At 37.2% G+C, this 14,229-nt stretch overlaps 1 protein-coding gene across 1 annotated transcript in view; it reads right to left on the reverse strand.

Moving 5' to 3' along the window:
- Nucleotides 1-485: 485 nt before the first annotated feature.
- CNTN1 (contactin 1) overlaps nt 486-14,229 on the reverse strand; it is a 209,660-nt gene continuing 195,916 nt past the window's right edge. The window contains exon 25 of the mRNA XM_030961150.1: nt 486-3,043. Coding sequence (XP_030817010.1) covers nt 2,964-3,043 — 80 coding nt within the window. The 3' untranslated portion in view covers nt 486-2,963. The remainder of the gene's footprint in view (nt 3,044-14,229) is intronic.

Consider the following 14,229-nt stretch of genomic DNA (forward strand, 5'->3'; position numbering starts at 1 on the left):
ATAGAAAGTGGTGAATGAATCCTTTGTTTTGCTTTGCATCTGTGCATGGCTTTTGCTTTTCCTATTAAACTCTCTTTATCTCAATCCATGAGCTTTCTCACTTTTCTGATTTTTTCTCCACTCATGATCAGACAGCCAGTGAACAGCTGTGTGGGGCACAGTTGCTGGCTGGGGTAAAATCATGACATATATCTACAGGAATAGAAAATGTTACCTGAAAAAATACTCTCCTTAGTTATCTCTTGTTTCCAAAAATGCTGAAAAGGTCTCAGGATGCTCTCTCTTACTGATTTTAGGAAAGTCTTTCTATTTGTATCACCTATAATCAAAGCAAATAATGCAGAAAATCTCTTAAACTCCAGCAACAGTCACAGGGAGGCAGGGCAGGGATACACAGGACTTCATTCTATCCATATCTTTACTATCACAAATGACCATATTGCTGTTATGAAATTAGAAAGCTCCAATTCAAAAGACAGTTATAATACTTTGAGTAACATTAATACATTTATTTGTCATTACTTTTCATTCATAAAAAGGACAAAGCACAGTCCTGTTCTACTCATTTGAAAAGAAAAGATAAAAAGTAACTAAAAAACCAGTTCAATATTCATCAGTATCAAATAATAGCAATATCAATTTTCCTGAAATATAAGGAAACAACAAATATGTCTATCTATATAAACTTTAATTAAGAACCTTGCATTTTAAAGCAGATGATACATTAGTTAGTTTTTCTTGACAACAATTTGAAGCTGAAGGTCCCAGTCAAATTTACACAATTATGTGAAACAGAAAATTCTCCAACTATCTGATCAGTATGTGACACCTACCTCATCCATGTTGCTGATTTAAAAAAAGAGAAGTGGCTTTCCTTCCCGGGTCATTTCCATGCAAAATGAAACAGTTTTGCATCTTACATCATGTATTAGAAAAGTAAAAGGCAATCATGCATTTGGCAAAAGATGTACTTGTGGTTGTATATTATATAAAAATGAGTCATACTGCAAAAGAACAAAACCAAATGAAGCACAATAAAACACATTTTTTTGTACAGAAGGCTTACAGCATATAAGTCTCTTATGTATGAAGACAGCTCATTTCTCTTTCAAATAATTATACAATTTATGAAACTCAGTAGTGTTTGACACTTTGACATTCCTCTATAGGGGAGTATCACTTTTGCCTATTTAAAAAATTTTCTTCTTGTAACAAATAGTTAAAATTAAACTAAAACCATATTATTGATATTTATTAATGAAGACTCTACACTTTTACATGTAAATATATAGTACAAAATTATACAAATAAAAGAAAAAGGTGTAAATTATTAATAGACCTACTCTTGCTTCATGTAAATATTATTACGGACCTCTACAGTATCAGTTCTAAAAAGATAAAATCTATTTCTAAGTAGCTAGCAAGGTTGTGCTAATAAAATATGATTCAAAGCTTGTAATTCTTGAAGCATCAGACATTGCACTATTACTTGAGCCAGCTGATTCAACACCACTGTGTTTCTTCATCATTCATACTCAAACTAATTCCCAGCATACCATGGAAAATGAAAGGAATGTGCATTTCTTTAACAACTTAAAAAACCCCAAACAAACCAACAAAGAAACCCAGCACTGAAACACTCTAGACACAGTCAGAACAAAAACATTCTCTATCTCTAATAGATTCCCATTTTGAGAAGGCCATAGTAAACATGTAGCTTTGACTAACAGTTGGGATCTGACTTTCACGTACTAACACACAGTTGGATCATCCAGTACTTGTCAAATAGAGAAATGGTCTCAGAACTTTAAAACTCTTATTTACAACACTATGAACATTAGAATAATATCAAGTTCTTGAAAAAGCATATAGTTCCCCCAAATGTACGCCTTCAATACAGGAAGGTAACACCTGGTGTCTGCAGCATAAAAATGTAAATATAATAATTTTTTTACTGTGCTACTGTGCTTTTGCCATTTATTGTATATCTTTTTCTTTTTTTATATTTTAAATATTTTCACTTTAAAAAATAACATATGTTTCCTACCATTTCATGGTCCACTTGGCTGTTCTTAGCATGGACTTCACCTCCAAACTCCTAAGTGTTATACTGCTACCTTAATAATAACAATAGGAATAAGACTAAATCAAAACCAATACATTACGCTGCTTCCCTGAAAGCTGACATTTGACTCCCAAAACCAGCAACAATTACCATAACAGAATTTTTCAACAGAATTCTTTTAAGAAAATAATATAATAAATCTCAGGTCGGTGATGCACAGGTAAATTCCCTTAAGCTGAGCGTGCTATCCATGCTTGGGTGAACATATTTAAAACAAAAAATCCTTATCACTGACTTTTATTTCAATTCCTTCAAATTCTATCCAATAACCTCAAGAAATATAGCTCTAAATAATTAAATGTTTTTGCTTTGACTGTCTCTCTAAAACCAGTAATCCCAATAAATGATGACGGGGCTATTCAAAAATATGCAGTACACAAAACATATAGGATAGTACAGACAGACGTAGTACTCTTACATTTATCACATACAATCAACATTTCAATCTCTATTATATTTCACAATTTGTTATTCAAGTTAAAGCACCTACGTATGGTGATTTTACTTTCACTGTACAGCCTATGTTATTGGGTTTTAACACTGTAACTTGCCCCATTGGACCGAATCATGCAACTGTCACAGATCAGCATAAGTGTTTTATAAGGCATATTGGAACAAGTTAAAAATTCTTAGCCGTTCAAAAGTTGATTTACTTCATGAAGGAGTTCCTGGATGCCTCAGTCCTCTTAAAGTTCATAGGAAATTGGTAGGGTAATTCTTTTTAAAGTGTAATTTATTTGGCTTAGGATGGTGACACAGGAATCAAAAAGAATCATGGTCCTCATCATCAAAGGGAATCCTTTGTGTAATGTGGAGGACAAGGTAAATCCAGCTACATTCAGAATCCCGAGCAGGCAAGGACACCCAGGGCAGGCACCACTAGGACCAGGAGCAGAGCTGGCACTCCAACAGCGGCACCTGTGCATCGAACAGAAAACAACACAGTATTGGTCTGACTCGGTCTTACTCCAGCACTACCTTGCAGTGGGGGAACAATCCTGAATTCCACAGAGTATGGAGGCTGGAAACCAGCTGGCATATCTCAGCACAGCCCCTACCTGGATGAATAATCTGAAATGGACAAAAAGACTTGTTACAGTAGGGCAGAGGACTCGCTCCTTTGTTCTGCAAGAGCTGCATGTTTATGCAGCATGTTTATACAAGAAACAAGGCCATTCAGGACACATCAGTGTATTTTGATTTGGCCAGTCTGACAAGCCAGGAGGTTATTATACCAGGAGGCAAAAGGTCAAAATAAATATTTAAGCATGTGAAAACAAAATTAATGGAGTCTTTGAAATGTGACAAAGCAAAGAGACACCTTTGGAAATGTTAATGCTCATATGAACAGCAATAATCTGAGAGATGTCAAAGAGCCTGGTCCGTTTGTTTACCTGCCAGACTACAAAGTCCAGATGGCTGACTTCTAGCACTGTGGCATTTATGTCTGTTAAAGTGACAAGAGTATTTCTTAAACAAATATTTTAAGACATAAATATTTATCTATGGCTTACAAACTTTACATGACTTGCTCTGGCAAACAAAAATAAGAATTGCTATTGTTCAGAGGTTTGTGCTGCGACGGTCCAGCTCCCTGTTAAGAAGCATCCATATGAGAAAACAACCCAGTCAAACTGTGCCTGGCTGTCAGTCTTGGAGATGGGCCAAAGGAGCCTGAGAACTGGCTATTCTTTCACCCCAGAGAGGGTTTGTCTGTATCAGGATGGTAGATGGGCAGTGCAGGACCCAGCTTACTGCTGCTGAACACTCAGCACAGAAGTAGTTGCAGCCTGTGCTGAAGGTCCTGAGGCACTGCTGGAACAGGCCCACTGGACAGCTCTCCCAAAAATGTTAAATGAAGAAAAACCATACTGAGAAGGTAATGCACAAACTGAGCAGCAGAGATTTCAGCAGGCCTAAAAACAAGCACAGCATGACAAACTGTGAAAGTACAGGGGTATATTTATCTTATTTTTTAGTGATTTATGAGGCACATTAATATTTTGTTTTTATTCGTAAATATCAAAGTAGAGGTTCTTAATGGATGAATGAAGCCATAGGGGGAAAAGTCCAGGTTTTGCGTTTAAGAATATCCACAGAAAATATAATCCGCTTTTGTCAGACCAGGATAACGCAGTTGGAAAGACACAAATAAATATTTTGAATGCTTCTAAAGGAGAAAAACAAGACAAAAAGTTTACTGAGTAAAGTTGAATGATGTGCAAGTATGAGGAAACATCTGTTTGCATGTAGCTGTTCTACAGAGAAAAAGGAATAATAAATCTTCCTCTGAGATGTGCTTACTGGCTCCAGAATAGTTAGCAATTCACCTCATTATAGTGGTTCCTTACAAGGTTTAGGCACTGTTGCAGAGATATATTTACCAGTTTTCTTAAATAAAGCAAGTCCTATCCTTGGACAGCACATTAACAGAACATTAGCAGGATAAACGCACATTAAGCAGATGATCTTTTTCTTTCCTGTTAGATTACTGATCTACCTGTAAGGATCCATAGTTTACTGGAAACACTATTTGTCATTGCATGACATCCAGGACACTCCTGTAGCTCATGAATAAAAGTTAAGAAAAGTTTTGCCTAAGAATAGACTACAAGAATTAAAAAAATAAAATTCTGCGCAGTAATGCAATTGTGATCTTGTCAGTTTTAGCAACCTTTAAAAGCTAGAGAAATGCCAGATAAAGACTTAATGGATGTGTACAAATAAACATGTGCATGTAAATTAAAAGAGAAGGATTATTAAACTCCCTCTGAAGTCTGGCCAGGTATGAGCTAGATATATGTAGTCCCTAAATATTCTTTCTCTCCTCAATGTTATAATGTGTGATCTCTCCTCTCAATCAGCATTTTATGGATCCTGTGTGCAAGCAACTGCAAACTAAAGCTATCATAATCAGTGTCAAAACCAAATCAGCATCACACAACCCAGCTACCACTCAAATGCACCATGTGTGAACTTACTATCAAGAATATTCATTTCTTTTAAATGAACAAAACACATGCCCTTAAATTTGGCTGGCTCTTTTTTTGTTTGGGTTTTGGTTTTTTGGGGTTTTTTGTGTGTATGTGGGTTTTTTTTGTTGTTGTTGTTTTTGGGGGTTTTTTTGTCTTTTTGTTTGGTTGGTCTTGTTTGGTTTTTGGTTTGGTTTGGGTTTTTTGTTGTTGCTCTTTTTTTTTTTTCCCCAACAGTCCCAAGCAAAAATAGTGAAATCTTGCACAGGCTTTACTACTGTCTGGTATATAATTCCTTCAGCTGACAATTTTTAAGTTTAGGTCTAAACTATCTAGAGAAACATGTAGCCAGAATGTAGTTTAACATCAAATAAAATCTGTATGGGATGCATGCAGTTAACCTAACTTTTTTTTCTGATTCCTGTTCTCAGAAGCCTTTCTCACACAAGTGGTTGTTCATCTGTCTGAGTAATTGAGAAGAACTGCTGGATGGCTTTTCTTCAGCTAGATCTTTATGTATCACAGGAGCTTCTTGTAAAGTTCCACTAATCCACAGCTTTCTATTATTATTTTAAATTCTCTGTTGCCATCTCAATCGCATAACATCCACGATGAAACTTTCACATTTCTGAAAGGAGATCCTAAATTTTACTGACATCTTGAACAGTATGTAACAGTCTTCCAAATATACTCAAAAGAAATAAAATCAATGCCTAAATGAAACATGCATTAAAACAGTTCCAACTTTGATGTATTTCGTAAGCCTTTGTGACAATTTGTTACATCATTATTTTCTTTCAATGTTACTTATCTTTATATATGATATTTTTGGCCCTTTCAACATCAATGTCTTTTCATTGTGAAAAAAAAGGACCTTTGAGATCTCTTCCAGACCTCAGCAAGCTGCAACCTCCCTCTGAGTGGGGCCTCTCAGAGCCAGCAAACTCTCAAGTTTGCTGTGCTCAGGGGACTGCTGATGAATGCCAAGGACACAACCTGGGCTGATAATCCCCCTCCTTGAGGCTCAACCCTTTGCCTGTGAAGATGCAAATACATTTAACACGAGCTCTTCCCTGAACACACTGGGAATTATTCACACACTCCTTTAGGTCCATGTGTGTGAGTGTGAATATGCCACAGCAAATGCACTGGGAATGTTGCTCTCAGATTCTCAAGTATGTTGGATTCATAAGTCAGGCCCATAAGAGAGTTATTGATGTGTTTACAGTAAATTCTACAGAACCTTTTCTTAAATTATTCAAATTAGGCTATTGATTAAGTGCTGTTAAGTTTAAGTGCTGCTAAAATGTCTAGGCCTAAACTGTTGGTCAAGCTGAAGGCAAAGTTTGGTAAAGGGGGTCCCTTTGAAACATTTTGACACAATTGGAGAATCTCCCTTATTCCTTTTTATCTTTACCCTTCCCCATCCATACCTTTTTCCATTCCTTGCCTCCATGTAGATAATTTTAGGTTGATTTTAGTTTTAGACTGATTTTAGATTTTATTCTGATTTTTTCTCTGTGTGTTTTGTCCATCTAGTAAGTAAAAGAGTGAACCATATCAACAAACTTTGTTGTACTTTCATTTTTACATTAAATCTGCTTTTGCTGATACCTTTGCTGATGATTCTTCAAACAACCTAAAAACTCACTCATGACAATCTGTCTTTGTGACTATTTTGCAAAACAGATTTCTTTTTTTCTGAAAGAATGATCAAACTTCTGCTCATTTTCCTGTAAACAATACTCTCCTTTTGGTCCAGGATCCAAGGACCTATATTCCATTAGGGCTACCTGGTTTCAAGCTCTCCTTTTTACTACAAGAAGGATAATTGCAAAGCCTTCTTGTATTCTGTTTCTCCTTGAGCCTAAGTTTGTCACTTCTGTGTGTAAAAAATAGATCATCTGAAAAAACTGAAGGGATTTTTGCCTGTTCCAGTCATTAATTTCTATATCAACTATTAGGCTTCATTTGCATCTGTTTTCTCAGTGTTTTCATATTTACTCAGGTAGAACAGGAAAACAGAAACGGGGTGAAATATAATTTCTTCAAACTGCATGAAAGAAAGAGATGGGTTTGTTGTTCTTTCAACTGGATATTGAAAAGAAATTGCTCTTGTCCAGCTGGAAATACTGTCTCCATGAAAGACGACAGCAAAAGAAATAGGTCATATCAGCTGACATGATTTAAATTCTGTTATCCCTATTCACGGAAAATGGAAAATAACAGAACTAATTATAATATACTTATCTTGCATCACTGGCATCATTACTAAATCAAGCATCCAACTTTTCCCTTGTCTAGGAAACCTTTGTGCATGAGGAAATTTTCCTCTTGACTGTGCCATAAACCTTCGAAGAAAGGCACTATGGAGTGAATCACAACTCTGTGATTTACTGTTTTTGCAGCAGAGTAGATGTATGGGATGGAAACAAAGCTGTCTGTCCATCTGCCCATGCTTTGGACTGTGCTAAGGTTTGCTGTGCATCGGGGGAACAGCTTCAACTATCCTAAGAAAAATGTATTTGAATTGCTGCTGATGGTCTGGGTGGTTTCTTCATCCCATGTCTGTCCTCTCCTACTTGAAAATTCTGTCAAGGAAACATTTTGTTTTTTTCTGGCAATAGCATCTGGAACCTAGGCATTGTCAGCAGCTGGAGCTTCTATTTCATTGATTCTAGCCCTGCCACAGACCTGGGCTGCCAAGATGAAAAGATGACCTGGACTCCAAAAAAAATCAGAAAATTTTTAGTCGTTGGGTTATTACTTGGCTGTCAACAAACATAGTTATTTCTCAAATATCTCTTCCCCCTCACATATACTAATATCCATTACAGATTCTTTTGCATGGAGAGTAAAGAAGCAGACCACTGGTAAAATTTTTTTATAAAATATACTCTTAAAGTTGCGCACACAACAAATAATAGCATGAGGAGATTCTTCTGTGACCTAGGCAGAGGATCTTCTTTGGCCAGCTGGCATGTCTAGGGATTTCTACTTGCCCTTGTTCAAGAAAATAGGGGTTTGTGAATTTTTCTTACAAATAAATTCAGCCCAACTATATACCAGCAGTGTCACTCTTTTTGACTTGCAAATAGTCCACATTTAGAAAGCCACAGGGTGCAATGGGTAAACAGCAGAAACTCTTCAGGTGCAAAATGGTGGCACAGCCTCCCTCCCTCTGCTCCCTGAGTACTGCAGCACCACAAGGAACAGTCAGTGGGAACATGCAGCACCCAGGGCTGGAGAGGAACACAAAAAATATGCAGACAATGAAAATAATGGGCTGAGAAGCAACAAAGAAAATAAATTAGTCCAACAGGACAGGTCAGCTTCAATTTGACCTTGCTCTTCAGCAAGGCAGAAAAAAATCTTAAATTGGGCATTAAAGTCACTGCAGAAAGGAAGAAAGGAAACAGGGATTATCACAGGATAATGCAGACTAAGAAAACATAACTAGATATCAAAATACTTCCACTATTTGTCCAAACTTTGAGTTAGAATAGAAGAAAAAGAGAAAAATTTGAAATTAATGAGAATATGGCTGTTCAAGACAACACTTGTTCTATCACTGAGTATGTTGCAATGCATGGAATTGTCACCTTATTCAATCAGACTAAAGCTTGGAAGGAGGCAATACGGATAAATTAGAATTGTGATGAAATGAAATGTGATGATGAAGAAAAATCAAGAAAAACAGCAGAGAACAAAGTATGTTGATTTAAGCATATGTATGTACCAGGTTAGAGGGCATCCTGAGTATTTTCTACTTAATTTTTCAGTAATGAGATAACAGCAAATGCATTTTGAAAGTTACTCTTCTTTTAGAGGAGAGCTCTTTAAGAAATGTGCTTTTAGTTCAGTAGAAGCTTTTTGCTGTATTCTTGTACCAGATGCATAAGAAGTTCCAAGGCAAGGAACAAAGGACTGTCCTGCCCCAACTAGATAGTCTGTTTTCTTCAGTATTACGATTTTTACCTGTGTTCTCCTCCTCTTATTACTACAACGATCTTTGCAAGAGATGGGCATTTTAAAATCAAAATCAAAAGATTGTGATTATACCACATGAGAAGTGAATGATCACCCGACTTTCTTGATACTAATGTGTGCAAGAAACATTTGTCCCCTTTTAAATAGTAATTGAAAAAAATTAAAAGATAAATAATTAAAAGGATTGTGTAAATTAACACAGGAAAAATTTATGGATTTTCCTTTGAAAGAGCTGTACTTCAAAGTAAATGCTATTTCAGGATCCTAAAACATGCCTCTGGCAAATGGAATTCATATGTGTATATATATATGTGTGTGTGCACTGAACACAGAGAAACTGTAATTTTGTTCTCTTGCTATAAGCATATACAATACCTAAATTATTCTTTCTCCATGCCACTATTAAAACTGAGACATTAACCTGATTTCACATGGGAAGCTGAAGGTGTATGGTACTTCCCTTTCTTCCCCAATATTTATCCAAATAAGAATAGTAACCCTCCCCTCTTTCCCACCCTGGATGAATATTTAAAACTTGAGAGCTTCATTCTATTTTTCCTTACTCTGGCATAAAGCAACTGCACTGGAGACAGTGCAGTTGCACAAGTGAAGTGAAAAAAGAGCTAAGCACCATATGGTTTTAGTTCTTACTGACTGCAAGATTGTTTTGATTACACTAATATTAGAAATATGACAAAACACTGCAGTCCAAAAATCATGCAAGAGACAAAGAAATTTCTCAGGCATTATTTCAAAGGAAACAGATAAGTCTATTATTAACTCTTGAAAAAGACTCCATTGGTTAAACAAGTCATTCCAACTTTCATCTGGTTGTGGTAACTCAAAAATGAATTTTAAATTGTGTAACTCATTGATTTACTATAATGGGCTTAAAAAATAAAGCTCCTTGCTCTACAACTGGCATTGGCCAATAAAATACAAAAGATCATGGCTGTATTTTACACTGATTATAGCTGTATGCTGGAATGCACATATATAGAGATTTATTATATAAGAACTTTTATTTCAAAATGTTCACTAAAAAGGAAGGCATGTGAGACAGCTTTAGATACTTTTTGGTAAACTTCATTTGTATCACTCTCAACTAAAATAGTGTAACCTGTTGGAAGCTGACTGGTTACATGAGAGTAAAGTGGCCGCAGGATATTTGCCTCCCCCTTCTGCCGGTAACTGGGTTTTCAGTGAGATGGAAGAGGACAAGGAAAACAAAAAGGAGGTTTTTCCCTTGAACAAGGAATTGAGATAGAAATAAAATCTACTTCTAGTTTCTTTTCCATTTGAATTTCAAATGTAATTATGTTAGTTAAAACATGCTACAATTTTAGTTCCTATGTTAGGACCTCAGGGGCAGTTAGTGCTCTTGAACCTGAAATATAGGATAAAAGATGTGTGCTGGTGTCCTGTCTGGCCTCCACCTGTGTCATGGGATGACTTTATGATGCTGAATTACATTCCCATTCATCTGTTTAGCCCAGAAAAAAGTTTTGTGCCTTTAAAAATAGATCTGAGAGACAAGAAAAAGCAGTGGAATTTTTTCAGGGCTATATTCAAAAACCAAAGAGGCAAGAGCTGCAGGTCTCTCTCGGCACACGTTGTCTGCAGCATGGACAGGGAGTGGGAGAGAGCTCTCCTTTGCTTTTAGTTAGTTTTTAGCTAGCTGAGGCAGAGAAGTTCCCCAGACTGTGGCTTTTTCTTTTCCTGGAACTGTTCAAACCTGCTCTGGACCAAAAACCCAGAAAAAACACTGTGAGCTCCCACTTGTGGCCCACTGGGGGCCCAGGATGCACTCCAGCACCAGAGGGACTGAGAGACACTCAGTGAGCCAAGAAACACCCACAGAGCACTCTCTCTGAACTACAGAAGGACTTTCTGAATTTGCCCTCCCTTCAAAACAGCAAAAGGTTTTATTGTTTAGTATGATTCATTTTTTATGCTTATAAATACTTTGCTTGTTAAATAAACAGGTTTTTCCACTTTTTTTGAAGGAAGTTTATCGCCTGAACAGTTGGAGGGAAGGACTGCTGAATTTTGCCCTTTAAGGAATCATCCCTTTGGAAGTTCCCTTCCAAATTTGTCCCAAACCAAGACAACCTGCCTATCCAGAAGGCCTCAGGTTCCCTGTATTTCATGTCATGCCTGTCAGAATTGTGTCCCAGGATGTAGCGTTTGAGATGCCCCAGGATATCCCTGGTAAACTGGGGCATCTCAAATGCTACAGGCTTTGTTTAACACTCTGAATTACACCCTAGATGACAACTGATTATAATGGGAGCTTAGACACTTCACTCAGCCATATTCTGTAGATTACTTTGGATTCGATACCCAGTGAACAGCAGGGAAACACCCACTTGGATGACACACTGGTGCTGTAGACACTCCTTGTTTAAGATCCTGCCATTCCTGGTCAGCATATAGGCTATTTGGAACCTCTGCCCTAGCTGCTTAATTCTCCCCATTCACTTCTGCACGAAATTAGGTAGGTTTGCAAACACTGGAATCAGATGCCTGAAGGTCACGTAAGGCAATACTCCTCTCTGAGTTTGGCAAGATGCCTTATGTTTTGCTTTAGCTACTGTTTACATCTCCGTGTAAATATGTAACTTCCATTTTGGTCAGTCAAGCACAAAAACATGCATTCCTATCAAACTACATCTTCTCTTCTTTGCAATTCTCTGAGAAAAACTGTAACTAAAAAAAAAATAACTACTCTGTTAGTCTTTTGGGATAATTATTCTAAAGCCTAATGCATTACTGGAAGATTTCCTTAAGAATTAAAATTAGCAGACATAATTTGCCATGTGTAGGCATTGAAACTATGCTTTGTTCTGCTTTTTGGAAAAGCAGCCTAGAAATAACCCAAAATTCTTTCCTGATTGGCTGTATAGTATGTGTTCCAAAGAGTCTACCTTGCCTTTTGTCTCTTTTTCAAACTTTCCTAAATTGATTTCAGGGAATGCTGTCTCTGTCTAGGACACCAGAGGCACAGTCCCTGTCTGTCTAGCTGGTGTATAGTGGAATTTATGGATGAGAACTTGTCTGCAGTGGGGAAGACAGTTCAATGCAAAACTCTGCAAACCAGCATCCAGCATTAGCAAGGTGCTAACTCTCCCAGTGGTGCTAATTCTGTACGGGCCTACTTGGGACAGGTCATACTCTTGGCAAGACTGATCAGCTTGGGCTTGACATTGCACTGACACGATGCTTTTGGTCTGGGAAGTAATCCGCCAGCTGCGACCTAAGGGCCTTTGCAGCACACCAATGGCAGGTTGTAACACATGTTTGACACAAAGATATTTAGGACATGTCCTGAAGACAGCAGTTCCCTAAACATTTTTGCAGCTTATAAAATACATTAAAAGTGATGTCCCATGTATGATAATACAACAGCATATTTCAGATTTTTTTAAGTGGTTGACTTACTATCCTAAAATAGTCTCATAGAACATGGTACACACATTAACATGTATGCTAAATGGATTAAGAATTCAATCACCAGCAGATTTCAAACCACAATTATTGAAGAATGGGCACTGAATTTCTAGTGCAACTCCACACTGAACAGCTGTAGACTGAATGCAATCCATATATTTATATCAAAAGCAGCAGAAGTAAGCACCTATGGAACCAAAATGGAAAATAGAGAGTACACTGTAGAAAATACAGAGTACACTGTAGTGGTACTCTGCAAAAGATGAGATACTGTATCCTGGAAAGTAAGGATTCCAGGAAGGATTTAGAGATGGTATTGGACGAACAAGATGAACACAATTTCATAGCCCCATGAAAGGTAATAAATGGCTAATGAAAGCCTTTCATGAATAATGCTGGAAGTAGTTAAGTGTGGGGAGGCAAGAATATCTCTGCAGACAGCTGAGTTGAGTGCATATACAGTATCTACAGTCTTAAATGAAGTATCAGAAGGTGAAGAGGTGAAGAAAAGAGTTGATGAAATTATTTAAGATCTGATGATTGTAATTGAGGAGGAATTCAAGGCACACAGTGTTTTAAACATTTGATTAGTCACTTGGCTAGTATAAATACATTTCTTAATGGGAACAATGTATTAGACACAAAAAGACTATTTAATCTAACAGCTACAAAAGGAAACAATGCTCAGACACCAAAGCCAGAAAAACATAGATAAAAAAAATTAGGCAAAAAATGTCAACTGTGAAGGTGTTCATAAGAACAAAATACACACAAAATAAAAACTTAATACAAACAAAAATGGTGATACTCATGAGCTCACACCAGATTATATAAACTGTATATATTATTGAAAACCTGCAGACGAGAGGTCCACTCCTTCAGGCATAGGCAGCTTCCCTCACAGTATAGATAATACAGCACAAGCATTGCTCTTTTTAAAAAGCCACAATAATGATTGCATTGCTTCTGTGACAAGAATATTGTTGACATTTAATCCTTTCTATTCCCTGGGTTAGTTTTTTAAATTAAAAATACAAGAATACAAGTAAGTGATGGAATTATAACCTTGCAAAGACACTATCCAATTCCTTGATGTCTATTCATATGTTCTCTTTCATACCAAACAGTGCCAAGGAACAACTTAAGATAAATAACCAACAGGAAGGAGATGTGCAGACCATGTCTGAACTTGTATTTATAATCAACACTGAGCCCATGTTGAAATATCCTAAGCCACAGTCCCTTCTCTTCTTTATCAATCATCTGGACCACTCTGAATTAGAGCACCTGGAGTTTCTCACTGCTTATTTATCATTTTTGCACCACAGATCCCTTCTTCACTGAGAAGTGGAACTTCCCCAGCAAGTGGTCTGTGGATCACTGTGGACCACTCCTTTTCTCTATTATTTTCCTTTTAGCAGCAGCTGTCAAAGGAATGATAGAGGCAAAAGGTGCTATCCCTGTGGGGTTACTGCAAGCTGACACCTAGATCCTGGGGTCTGCATCATGTAGTTAGGCTTGTGGAACATTACTAGAAGTGGCAGCCTAACCAGGGGCACCAGTAAAAGCACTCTGGTACTCGGAAGATTGGCAGTGCTTCCAGGATTGAGCTGGACTGCTACAGGAGTGTCCTGTGTGTGTGGTATGAGTCCTCAAAAATATTTTAAGATATACTCTTATTCTCAGTGCAGT

Source organism: Camarhynchus parvulus, chromosome 1A, assembly GCF_901933205.1.
Source record: "Camarhynchus parvulus chromosome 1A, STF_HiC, whole genome shotgun sequence".
NCBI lineage: Eukaryota > Metazoa > Chordata > Aves > Passeriformes > Thraupidae > Camarhynchus > Camarhynchus parvulus.